At 38.1% G+C, this 13,582-nt stretch overlaps 2 protein-coding genes across 3 annotated transcripts; both read left to right on the top strand.

The window, feature by feature from the left end:
• The first annotated feature begins 8,960 nt into the window (after nt 1-8,960).
• On the top strand, nt 8,961-10,176 carry LOC131875627 (uncharacterized). 2 transcript variants are annotated; one of them, XM_059220214.1, is made up of 2 exons: nt 8,961-9,287; nt 9,608-10,176. In XM_059220214.1, the coding sequence occupies exons 1-2, from the start codon at nt 8,975-8,977 to the stop codon at nt 9,643-9,645; spliced, it is 351 nt and encodes a 116-aa protein (XP_059076197.1). In that variant the 5' UTR covers nt 8,961-8,974; the 3' UTR covers nt 9,646-10,176. The 2 variants fall into 2 exon arrangements, with proteins under 2 accessions (XP_059076197.1, XP_059076198.1); XM_059220215.1 differs by lacking the exon at nt 9,608-10,176 and adding an exon at nt 9,389-9,601.
• An 847-nt stretch (nt 10,177-11,023) lies between these two features.
• LOC131875917 (uncharacterized mitochondrial protein AtMg00820-like) lies at nt 11,024-11,419 on the top strand. Its single transcript, XM_059220643.1, has one exon. The coding sequence runs from the start codon at nt 11,024-11,026 to the stop codon at nt 11,417-11,419; it is 396 nt and encodes a 131-aa protein (XP_059076626.1).
• The last annotated feature ends 2,163 nt before the right edge of the window (nt 11,420-13,582 follow it).

Raw genomic sequence — 13,582 nt, 5'->3', positions numbered from 1 at the left:
TTGCATTGCATGCAACTAACGGTTTTTTCAGCAGGCGAAAAATGCTACCAATCAAAAATGGCTCTGACTCATAAAAAACTAAGATAGGCCATTATAGTGGAGCTTCACGCGACCCCATGAGTTCAAATGGATCGACCATATGTGTCTTGGATTTGAAGAAACAGTTCATCAAGTTTTGACAATTTTTTGGACTCACGACTCTTGAGAGATCGCACCGATATGGTATGACTCTCGACGTTTCGGTTATTTGGGATGCACGACAGGGGCATGCCTAGCATAAACCTGCCCACCCGGACATGCTCGTGATGTCGATTTGTGCACACAATGAACCGAATTAATTCTAGCCAATCTGGCAACTTTGCATTGCGTGCAACTGACGGGTTTTGCAACAGCCAAAAAAAAGCTACCGATCAAAAATGGCTCCGAGTCATCATAAACCGAGACAAAACATTGTAGAGGAGCCTCGCGCAACCCCATGGGATCAAATGGATCGACTATATGTGTCCTAGATTTGAAGAAATTGTCTGTCAAGTTTTGACAATTTTTTGGACTTAGGGCACTTGAGAGATCGCACCGGTATGGTATGACTCTCGACATTCCGACGCTTTGGGATACATGACAGGGGCATGCCTAGTGTAAACCTACCCACCCAGATGTGCTCGTGATGTCTTTTTGTGCACACGACGAACCTAATCAATTCTAACCAATCTGGCAACTTTGCATTGCATGCAACTGACGGTTTTTGCAGCAGACGAAAAAATACTACCAATAACAAATGGCTCCAAGTCGTCAAAAACTGAGACACACCATTGTAGAGGAGCCTCACGCAACCCCACGATTTCAAACAGATCGACCATATGTGTGCTGGATTTGAAGAAACAATCTGTCAAGTTTTGACAATTTTTTGGACTCAGGGCACTTGAGAGATCGCACCAGTACGGTATGACTCTCAATGTTTCGGTGCTTTGGGATGCACGACAGGGGCATGCCTAGTGTAAAACTGTCCACCCCAACGCGCTCGCGACATCGGTTTGTGCACACGATGAACCAAATCAATTCTAGCCAATCTGACAACTTTGTATTGCATGCAACTGACGGTTTTTGCAGCAGGTGAAACAATGCTACCAATCGAAAATGGCTCTGACTCATCAAAAACCAAGACAAGACATTGTAGAGGAGCCTAACGTGACCCCACGAGTTCAAATGGATCAACCATATGTGTCCTAGATTTGAAGAAACAGTCCGTCAAGTTTTGACAATTTGTTGGACTCAGGGCACTTGAGAGATCACACCGATATGGTGTGACTCTCGACGTTCCGACGCTTTGGGATGCACGACAGGGCCATGCCTAGCATAAACCTTCCCACCCAGACGTGCTCGCGATATCGGTTTGTGTACAGGACGAACCGAATCAATTCTAGCCAATCTGGCAACTTTGCATTGCATGCAACTAAAGGTTTTTGCAGCAGGCCAAAAAATGCTACCAATCAAAAATGGCTCTGACTCGTAAAAAACCGAGATAGGACATTGTAGAGGAGCCTCACGCGACCCCACGAGTTCAAACGGATCAACCATATGTGTCCTGGATTTGAAGAAACAATCTGTCAAGTTTGGACAATTTTTTGGACTCAAGGCACTTGAGAGATCGCACCGGTATCGTATGACTCTTGACGTTCCGATGCTATGGGATGCACGACAAGGGCATACCTAGCATAAACTTGCCCACCCAGAAGTGCTCGCTATGTTGGTTTGTGCACAGGACGAATAAAATTTGACCATTGCGAGCGTGAGGGTGCTCTTGCACCAAACACATATTGTTGTTTATATTCATATTGTCAATTTTTGTTGTTTATATTCATATTGTTGATTACATATGCAAATATTCATTTAAATTTATAAAAGGGCAGCCACCAAATAAAATGAATACACAATAATGAACTGAATACAAGGAGTTTTGTAGGGTTAATTCAACATTTTAGAAATTTTATCAAATCATATTCCACGATTGCAATATTTTATATCATATATTTTTGTTGTGTATATTCATATTGTTGATTACATATGCAAATATTCATTTAAATTTATAAAAGGACAACCACATAATACAACGAATATAAAATAATGAACTCAGTACACATTTATTGGATCGAATATCGATATTTATATATATATAAAAAGGCATGTCTGCCAAGTCAATACAAGTATTACAAAAATGTGGCATATGCCATGTCCAAATCGATATATAATAAAAATGTGGAATATATCTACATGTATTGGTCATTCTATGACCAAAACTAACACTGTATGATCCTAAACTTGTGGTGGATCATCAAAATCAAGTCTCTTCGATGCAGTACGCGGCTCTATAGATGGCTGCAAAAACACAATTCAAAAGCCAAGTTAGAATTCTTTTGTAGAAAATAGTTCACAATTAACAACATAACTATGCATTTAACTTTAATTCCTTTGCAATTGAAATGTAGATTACCTCATCGATTGATCTAGGAGCTAATGTCTTCGCTCTCCTCTCCTTGTCACTCTTAGGATTTTTCTTGAAGACATACTTAAATGGATCCACGTTATGGCCGTACCGCGAAGGGGTCTATTATAGATTAAATGTACAATTAATATAATGTACTAACATAAATATATCAAAGATACTTAAAAGCTATAATATAGAGAACAATGACGTACCTGTGCCTGAGATGCTTCTCCAATGGACTGAGGATGGCTCACCATCGATGTAGAAACTGTCGTTGTTACCTATACAAAAAATGTTCAAAGATTAAATACAATTAATATAATGATAAGTATTGAAGGTTAAAAACAATTAATTTTACATATCAAACAAAACTGTATCAGATCCTGAGATGCTTCTCCAATGCAAGGAGGAGGGTTCACCATTGATGAAATAGGTATGGATATTTCATGTATGAAAAAATTATAAGATTATAATATATCACAATTTCACATGTACGCATCCATATAATCATGAAATCAAGAAAATAAAGTAGAGATACATACCTCCACCCTCTCTTGATCCACGGGCGAATCAGGTGCATTCAACAAATCCACATAGCTCAATGGTCGTTGTACATGTAAAATAGACAAAAAACCACTAATCAATCTACAAACCCCAACTAATACTTGATTTCAACATTTTCAAATAATTGTACAACTAAAAATATGTTCAATTACCTTCTTCCTACATTTTGGCGTCTTCAAGGAATCCTTTTTATTACGATGAGCCCTAGATGCGGAGGGGGTACCCCAAAAAAAAAAAATTAACATGAGATATTAGTACAGATAATAAATTAAACATAATTTTGAAAATCTAAAATGAAATGACTTGCATATTCTATCAAAACAATACATAAAAAGGGTTGTAAAAAATATGATACCATATAGCCTTGTAGGCCAAAATCGATCGCTGAGAGCGTGATGTCATCAATCTGGGACATTTCGTCCCCTGTCAACACCTACAAACCAGAAATTGGACCAAGCATTAAAGATAGTTAGTATATATTGTATTTTTTTGAATTCAAAGTGTACTATTCTATTTTAACATGTTACAAATTTTATACCTCAGGCATCGAAGTTGCAGCTATAGTAACTAGGGGAGGAGTATGGGATACCGCTGCTGCATCCTAAAATGCATATTATTTGTCTCAATTTAAATCGATGTATAAATGAAAATTCATTTATGTAATTACAAATTTAAAGTGATTGATAAATAAAATGCTATGAATTCAAATCAACACACCTGTGTCTATGGCTCATGGGCAAACACCATGTCCATCAACTCATCTATCAACGTGACATCCTCAATCGTGTGGGCCTAACATCTACTCTCACAAATCGTGCACAGATGAGATGAGGATCCATCTGCACCGGCTGCATCATCTACCCCCAAGCATATCCCCTAGCAACTGACACACATATGTTGGATGGGATCTCTGTCGCCACCTAATGGCTCATCATCCAATACAATAGGGTGTGCTAATGATGTCCCATGATGGATAATGGCACCCCTCAATGTTGTGGCCACCTGAAGAGTCTGTAGCTCCATCGACTCTTTCAGCTCTACTGGGACAGCCTGATGCACCACTGGTTTGGGTGCTAGGGGGCGGTGACTCTCCGCGGGTAATCACCTATGGGCTCCAGGTCTATCTTGGGCAGAGCCACCACCTCTACCATGGAACTCTCTCATGTCAAAATAGTTTGGGCGCACATTGAGCACAAACTCACAATATACTTTTCTCAAAAAATATAATGGCACCTCATAATTATTACAAGATGGATCATCAAAGACCATCCACCACCTCTGCCAAAATAGATTCTTCATTTGCACATTGGTACACCAATGTATGGGAAACCTCTTTGCATTAGGAGGTAATGACTGACCTGTTTTAGGATCAACGAAAAGGGCACATATTTGTTGTTTACTAATATTTTTATTTTTTACTCCATCGTATGATAGCCCATCGACATAGATTTGATGACACCTATCCCTAAAGCTTCCCCATTTGGTAATTTGTGTGGAAATAGCTATGGTACCACTAGCTAATGTTTCTAGGCTAGTGGCGAGGGATTGATGATGCTCAAGTTCAAATTTTTTCAATTTAACAATCAGTCTATTGATTTTAGACGTATTTTGTCCTAACTGATTAATTAATTGCTCCTGTGTTTCGAGTGTGCAGTCAAAAGGAGGAATTGGGGGTTGTTCTTGTGGGTTTTCAAGAGGTGCAATTGGTTGTTCTTCTGGGTTTTCAGGAGGTGCATTTGGTTGTTCTTGTTCTGGATTAGAAGAATCTATTTTTTGAAACAAAAAAATGAGAAAACCTAATCAAAATTAATGAAATTAAATTCAAAATGTAAAACAAATTGAACAAACGGGAAAGAAAGACAAAATTAAACAAAAACTAACCTTGATCCATAGCTTGGAGGACAAATATAGCACCCTATTCGCAGTTTAGAAGAAGAAATGGGTAAAAAATGAAGTAAAAAATGCGCTATTCACCGGTAAATGAGACCCAGTTTTTTTTTTAAACTTTTTTTCCAGGCACCGCGTACGCGGTTATATTTGGATTATTAGCGCATACGCGCTCATTTTCCTAGGCGTAGCGCGTACGCGCTCATTTTCCTAAAAGCATCACGTACGCATTATCTTCTCTAGGCTTGGGAAGAACAAACCTAAGCGCGTACGCAGGAATTTAAAATTTTAAAACCGCATACGCGCTACTTGTTTTTCCATGTTTTTTTTGGTGGTGTCCACTTTTCTGACCACCATCTTTGTGCACATACCCTATTAAATATTTTTAAAATAGTAAATATAACTCTTTTGTGGGACAATGACACCCAATAAATCACTCAATTAAATTTACTTAATTAACCTAAGAAGGCTTAATAAAACTGTAGGAAAATTTTAGTTGATCATTGATTTGTTGTTATTCATATGTTTATGCACTCTTTAGTTGTTTTGTACACCACCTTTTGATTGATTCATTTGTGGCTCTCTCTAACACACTTGAGTAGGGCTTCCTTTTATGTTATTGTTTGTCACAAAGATACACTCAAGGTTCAAAAAATACACTTTTGTTTTAGATCCAACTTGGATATTCATGAAAGTAGAAATACCAAAATGGAGGATTGACTAAGGTAAGCTCCTATATAGCTCCACAATTGTTTTCCCCTTCTTTGTTCTTGTGTGTGTGTAGATCTAAAATTTCATGATAGTCCACAAGTACAAGAAGATTAGTTTCACAAGGACAGAGACTATCACAACAAATTTGGGAGAAAAGACCTAGATAGGAGCGCCCAACACCCTATTCAAGCATATTTGGACCAATTTTTTACAGAACGGGATCTCTAAGTCTACTTCCCATATTTAAATATTTTTTAATAGTCAGACACCCTCTGGACTATGGTGTCCAACAACCATGTGTGCACTTTTGCATCTTTGTTCCAATTTTGTATCTTTTGGTAGTTTAACATGTGTGTTTGTTATTTTGTTTTAGGAGTTTTTTTTGTCATTCATACATATTTTAGACTTAATTAGCACACATCTAAATCAGTCAGTCCATCTTCTATGTAGCAAAGGAATAGAACCTAGGTTGTTTGACTCTCTTTGATTAGAGTTAGTAAAAAATAAGACCATTGGTCCATTTGTACTCCAATGTTTTATGGCAGAGAGTTTGGTTATGGTTAAATTAAGAGCTATATTTGTCCATCCCTTTTTCATATCAAACAACTATGTATGTTAGAAAGACTAAGATATCATTATCATTTCCAAATTTATGAATATTGATATATTGTACATCACTAACTATTAGGTCTTGTTTAAAAATTAAGTCTTAATACTCATATAGTTGAGAAAACTATAGTGTATTTTGGTTCTAAAGCATCATGGTTTGGATCATATTGCATGAACATATGTAGAAGTAAAAATTGATTTGATAAGGTATTGCACAATATCTATACAAGGCTAGAAAACCCATACCAAGTCATATATTTGAAATATATGAGTGACTTTCTAGGTATGCACTCTTCCTATGATTTCTTTTGTAGGTGCTAGCATACATTTTCATGGCCTATGTAGGTAATTTTATGTAGTCTTAACAAATGTAGTCCTTTTGCTAAGGGTTATGGCTTTTGATCTCATCACCAATCTGTATAAACTTTGTGGACCCCTAAATGCAACTAAATAATTCCATCTTCAAATATTTTATAGACCCTATTTCATTAGCACATATGACCCTTCCAAATAGCCATTAGACCCCTTATAAAACACAATCCTAGTTTCTAATTTAGATGGCATCTATTTCGTATAATTCAAAAAATATAGTTTGACATTCTAGTGGTGGGTTCAAAATATATATATCAAATGAATTAATTAAACAAGTCTATAGTTATTGATCAAGATGAATAGATCACAAACAATTTACTAAACATTAAATCTTATTTAATACAAAACCTTTTACATTAAAAAAATATTTTACAATTAAAAATACAACTTTAATTTTTAAATTTTTTGCTCGCATCATCAACAACCACCCAAAAAAATAAACAAACTATAAACACTTCAAATTTAAGCCTGAAAATCACAAAAATCCAAACAACTTCATAACCACTTAATTCTGAAAACAAAATAATAAAAGTCCACCGTCTACATGTGAATTACAAGTTCAAATGATCACGGAACCAAACGTTGACAATGGAGTTTGATCTTCATTCTTTCGACTGCTAAGTGCCGCCATCATCTCGTTAAGGATAAACACCTTTCTATTTCTCTCTTTGACTAATCACATTTTGATTAATGACTGCGATGATATCTATCCACTCTATAATTATCCCATTTTGACCAATTAGGCTGCTGAAATCAGCCGCCTCATTGCGAAAAACAGCTTTCCGTAAATGTGTGTGAGATTTGGGCAACGCGCTGCATTGAAAGCTATTTGTAGCTCCATCGGGTCTCTTGTCATTCAGCCAAATTGACTGACTGCCTTCAATACTTTTGCTTTGTATTCAAGATTTTGTGGTAGCTGATAATGGAAGGTCTGATACCTCTCATTTACAGAGCTGTTCTTCGAAACAGAGGACATCAGATGTACAGGACTCTTTCATCTGATTCATCCACAGCTTCTTACACCAACTTGCACTGCGACTCTCCCAGACTTAATGATAATGGTCTACAAGGAGGAATTCATCTACAAAATGATCCATCTCGACCCAATCAAGCCCTTCGTAGGAGTGTATCATAGTTGATAGTGGGCTTTCACTTCATCCTTATGTTATCATCCTAGAATGGGAATTGTATATCATGGAAAGACAAATCTTTAAAGATCTCAAGTAGTTCCATATCTTCTCCATCTTTATAGATTTGTTTTGGAAGAAAGTTCTTGTTGTAAAAAGAATCCATTTTGAGCCTAAGTACTATTGTATTCTAGCATTGATGCACATACATTTGGTGTTGGTATATCTCCATCTTGTGTGCACACATCATCTTGATATGAGAGATGGTACTTAATGTTGCGATATTCTGATTTTTTTCTGATTCTTTCCTAAACTGGATTCTTTCCTAAACTGTCTTCTGATTTTTCCTTAACTGTTTTCGGATACTTTCCTATCCTGTAGATAGTGTAGCTGTATGCATAACGCACACAGCATGATTGTAGGATCTAGAGATGTATATGAACCTGTACAGATTCATTGTAATAAATAAGAATGAAAAATATTCTTCTTAGTTTCTGTTCTTAAGTTGGTATCAGAGCTTCGAAACTTGAATCATTTGTTTCCCCTTCATTGAACCATGGGCGATTCAGATTCGGAAGTATTTCAACCCAAATCTGCTCCCATTATTATTCAATCCGAAGGTTCATCCTTCAATGCAGGGATTGTACTTGATGAAACAAACTATGATTTGTGGTCTCAAATCATGGAGATGCATATTGCTGAGAAGGAGAAACTCTCTTTCATTCGTGGTAATTCACAACCACCTACCGAGAAGGATGATGGATATGAGAAGTGGTATGCAGACAATCAAAAGGTCAAGAGATGGCTGTTGATGTCTATGTCCCCAGAAATTATGAAGCGATACATTCGCTTACCCACTGCTCGAGATATTTGGAAAGCCCTTTCTAAGGCTTTTTATGATGGAGCAGATGAACTGCAAGTATTTGTCTTGAATCAGAGGGCTTTCTCTGCCAAACAGAATGGCAGAACACTCTCTGTGTATTATGGAGAATTAACCGAGATTTTTGGTGAGTTGGATCATGGTGATAAGGTGATCATGGAAAGTGAGAACGATGTTGAATCTTACCAAAAATCAGTTCAGCGACAAAGGGTGCATATTTTTCTTGTTGGATTAGATGGTGACTTCGAACAAGTCCGCGGTGAAATTTTGAGAAAGGATCCTATTCCTAAATTAGAAGCATGTTATGCATTGGTCCGCCGTGAATATGTTCGACGCACAACAATGATTGGAGAACCAGAAAAGGCTGAAGCTTCAGCCATGGTGGCCCAAAACCGATCTAATCAGAACCGGCCTTCTCAAAGCACGCCTAAGATCACTAATGGTGCCGATAAATCCACCTACAAATGCACCCATTGCAATCAAACTGGTCATACCAAAAGTCACTGCTTTGAACATGTGGGGTATCCAGAATGGTGGGATCGTAGTCGCGATTCACGGAAGAAGAATTCCAAAAAGACCTCCAGTGCTGCGTTTGTTGAAACAAAGACAGAGGATGATGTTGCTGGACAGATCTCAGCATTAGCAACAGCGGCAGGTAATGGTGGTAAGTTTTTAAATATGTCTGCACTTGTTTCTAATAGTGCATGGATAATTGATTCCGGTGCTATGGATCATATGATGTTTGATTCTAGACAGGTCTCATCTCTTAAACCGTCCTCACAAAAATTTGTTTCCACTGCCAATGGCTCTTCAGCCCCAGTTATCGGAGAAGGACCCTTACCTCTCACTGATACTTTGAATCTAGATTCTGTTTTAGTTGTTCCATCTTTGGATTACAATTTGTTGTCAGTTTCCCAAATCACCGCTGCTTTACTTTGTGTTGTAATTTTCTGGCCTGATTTTTGTGTGTTTAAGGACATCCGAATGAGGCAAACGATTGGTTGTGGTGTTAGGCGAGGGAAGTTGTATTACTTGGACTTGGTGTCAAAGAGTTCGGACAAGCTGCGTCAAGCTCTAATGGTGGATAGCTCTGAGGGGGAGAAGCATAAATCTGAAATCTGGTTATGGCATCGACGTCTGGGGCATGCTTCCTTTGGTTACCTGAAGAAATTATTTCCTAGTTTATTTGCAAAATTTGTTGTTTCTAGCTTCCGGTGTGAAGTTTGTGAACTTGCAAAAAGCCATCATGCTTCTTTTCCATTAACTTTGAATAAAAGTCTAGTTCCTTTTATGGTCATACATTCTAATGTTTGGGGTCCGTCCAAAGTCACTACATTGGGTGGATCACGTTGGTTTGTTACTTTTATTGACGATTGTACCAGAATGACTTGGGTGTGCTTAATGAAGTCTAAAAGTGAAGTGAACTTGTTATTTCAAAAAATTTATAACATGGTTCGTACTCAGTACAATGCACAAGTTCAAGTTCTCCGTAGTGACAATGGAGGTGAATATTTGAGTTCTGAACTTCAGCAGTATTTGGAAGCACACGGAATTATACATCAAACTACTTGTTCCAATACACCTCAGCAGAACGGGGTGGCTGAGAGAAAAAATCGTCACTTGTTGGAGGTTGTCCGTGCTTCATTGATAGAAGCCCATATGCCATTGTCTTATTGGGGCGAAGCACTTACCTCTACAGCATATTTGATTAACCGGGTACCCTCCAGCACTATTGATTTCCAGACACCATCCCAGGTTCTCGCTGAGGCGGTTGTTGCTCTAGCTGTCCCAAATTTATCTCCTCACGTCTTTGGTTGTGTAGCATTTGTACACCTCCATAAGCATCAGCGCAACAAGTTATCTCCTCGAGCACTGCGATGTGTCTTTCTAGGATATGTTGCTTATCAAAAGGGGTACCGATGCTATCATCCTCCAACCCAACGAATGTTTATTACATTGGATGTAGTTTTTCATGAAGACTCGATGTATTTTTCCTCTGAGCCTGAACTTTAGGGGGAGTACCAGAAGGAAATTCAGACTCTACACTATGATGATCACATCTCTGAAGATGTTGATGTTCACATCTATGAGGATGTGGGTAACTTAGACATCTCTAAAGAAGTGGAACTCTCTGAACCTATTAATCAAGAAGTGGGTGAATTGGAGGTGTATGATATAACTTTGGATCAAAATAGTGATGAACACCCAGAAACAGAAGTTGTGGCTCCACCTTCGTCCGAGTCCCTCACCCCACAGGCAGCCAATACACCACACCAATCGCTTATTGAGGATGTTCCTGAACCATCTAGAAAACAGCTACCATAGTGTCTCACCAGAGGTATCCCTAAACCCACATATGAACCCGAACTTTCTAGTAAAATTAGATATCCCATGAGTCATTATGTGTCTAACCATCGTTTGTCAGAATCAAATCAGTCATTTGTAAATCAGTTATCTACTGTATCTATTCCTAACAATGTGCAGGAAGCCTTAGCTGACCCAAGATGGAAAGCCGCTATGAATGAGGAGATGAAATCATTGCAGGAAAATAAAACCTGGGAACTTGTTGACCGTCCACCAGGAAAGAAACCAGTTGGATGTCGTTGGGTTTATACTGTGAAGTACAAAGCAGATGGTACAATTGAACGCTTTAAGGCGAGACTGGTGGCAAAAGGGTACACCCAAACCTATGGGATCGATTATACAGAGACATTTGCACCTGTAGCTAAAATCAATACAGTACGTGTCTTGTTGTCTCTAGCTGCGAACTTGGATTGGCCATTATGAAGAACACCTTTCTACATGGAGAGTTGTCCGAAGAAGTCTACATGGAACTCCCACCCGGATGCATGATACCAGAAATACATAGTCAGAAGGTGTGCAGATTACAAAAGTCACTATATGGATTGAAACAATCTCCGAGGGCGTGGTTCGGAAGATTCACAAAGTCTATGAAAGCCTTTGGTTACCATCAAAGCAATTCAGACCACACTTTATTCCTAAAGAAACAACAGGGTAAGATCACTACACTTATTGTGTATGTGGATGACATGGTGGTTACAGGAAATGATCCTGAAGAAAGGAAGGCTCTACAGGTTTACTTGTCCAGAGAATTCGAAATAAAAGACCTCGGTCCCTTAAAATATTTCCTTGGGATCGAAGTGTCTCGATCTGATAAAGGGATCTTTCTGTCTCAAAGAAAGTATGCCTTAGACTTGTTACGAGAAACTGGTATGTCAGCATGTCAACCAGCTGATACACCAGTGGAAGAAAGCTTGAAGTTATGTATTGAGTCTAATCAAGTACCAGTTGATAAAGGAAGATACCAGAGACTTGTAGGAAGATTGATGTACTTAGCACACACAAGGTCGGACCTTGCCTATGCATTGAGTATTGTTAGCCAGTTTATGCATAATCCTGGAGAGCAACATATGAATGCAGTTATGCGCATTTTGAGGTATTTGAAGTCTGCTCCTGGAAAAGGAATTTTATTCACTAAAAGGGAGGATTATCAAAATGTGGATGCATATACTGATGTTGACTGGGCTGGAGCAGTAGATGACAGACGTTCTACCTCAGGTTATTTCACCTTTGTAGGAGGTAATCTCGTTACATGGAGAAGCAAAAAACAGAATGTTGTTGCACGATCAAGTGCAGAGGCAGAATTTAGAGGTATGGCACTTGGAGTATGTGAAGCGTTGTGGCTAAGACTTCTCCTAATAGATTTGGGCTATCCGCCTAGGCGGCCAATTCAACTATATTGTGACAATAAAGCAACTTGTGATATTGCTCATAATCCGGTTCAACATGATCGTACAAAGCATGTGGAGGTAGACAGATTCTTCATTAAAGAGAAGTTAGATGAGAAGATTGTGGAGCTGCCTACGATTCGATCAGAGGATCAGTTGGCCGATATTCTCACCAAAGCAGTTTCAAGTCGAGTGTTCTCAACATTTTTGGGCAAGTTGGGCATGTGTGACATCTATGCACCAACTTGAGGGGGAGTGTTGCGATATTCTGATTTTTTTCTGATTCTTTCCTAAACTGGATTCTTTCCTAAACTGTCTTCTGATTTTTCCTTAATTGTTTTTGGATACTTTCCTATCCTGTAGATAGTGTAGCTGTATGCATAACGCACACAGCATGATTATAGGATCTAGAGATGTATATGAACCTGTACAGATTCATTGTAATAAATACGAATGAAAAATATTCTTCTTAGTTTATGTTCTTAAGTCTTAATTATATAATGATCTCATCTCTGACATCACTTGCTTCTATTAATAATATTTTATTAGGAGCTTCCAATTACTTCTTGAAGTAGGTTCAATTTGGTATTTCTAATCCCTGGGAGGTCTAATGGGCAAATAATTCACATTAAATTGTCAAGTCCTATATTTAAGATTTTGAGGATACTAGAAGGGCATGCGTCTCCTCTTTAATGATATTAGGCACATGAAACAAATTTTGCATTCATGAAAAACTCCATTTCATCTTAGGTTAGAATCACAAATTTCAATTCAAAATGATGTACAATCTTAGCCATAGAAAATAAGATCAAAATTGTAAGCAATCACAACATTATATATATTTTTAAGAAATGTATTTTATATTTCATCATTATACATTTCATTCACATAATGTTACGTGATTCTAAGTTAAAATTAAAATCTATGATCAAAACACTCGGTAACTATCCATCAACATTTGAAATCAACTAAGTCTAAGTTGTGTGTGTGTGTGTGTGTGTGTGTGTGTGTGTGTGTGTGTGTGTGTGTGTGTGTGTGTGTGTGTGTGTGTGAGAGAGAGAGAGAGAGAGAGAGAGAGAGAGAGAGAGAGAGAGAGAGAGTGAGAGAGAGAGAGAGAGAGAGAGAGAGAGAGAGAGAGAGAGAGAGAGAGAGAGTGAGTGAGAGAGAGAGAGAGAGAGAGAGAGAGAGAGAGAGAGAGAGA

The sequence above is a fragment of the Cryptomeria japonica genome, chromosome 5, assembly GCF_030272615.1.
Source record: "Cryptomeria japonica chromosome 5, Sugi_1.0, whole genome shotgun sequence".
NCBI classification, from domain to species: domain Eukaryota; kingdom Viridiplantae; phylum Streptophyta; class Pinopsida; order Cupressales; family Cupressaceae; genus Cryptomeria; species Cryptomeria japonica.
Note: the sequence above shows the minus strand (reverse complement) of the source record. Positions and strands in the feature narration are given on the sequence as shown.

Bases quoted from the DNA above. Each gene is read 5' to 3' on its own strand.
- LOC131875917 (XM_059220643.1), top strand. From the start codon at position 11,024: ATGAGTCATTATGTGTCTAACCATCGTTTGTCAGAATCAAATCAGTCA.
- LOC131875627 (XM_059220214.1), top strand. From the start codon at position 8,975: ATGATTGGAGAACCAGAAAAGGCTGAAGCTTCAGCCATGGTGGCCCAA. The intron at 9,288-9,607 runs GTAATGGTGGTA...TGTGTGTTTAAG, and splicing joins AGCATTAGCAACAGCGGCAG to GACATCCGAATGAGGCAAAC.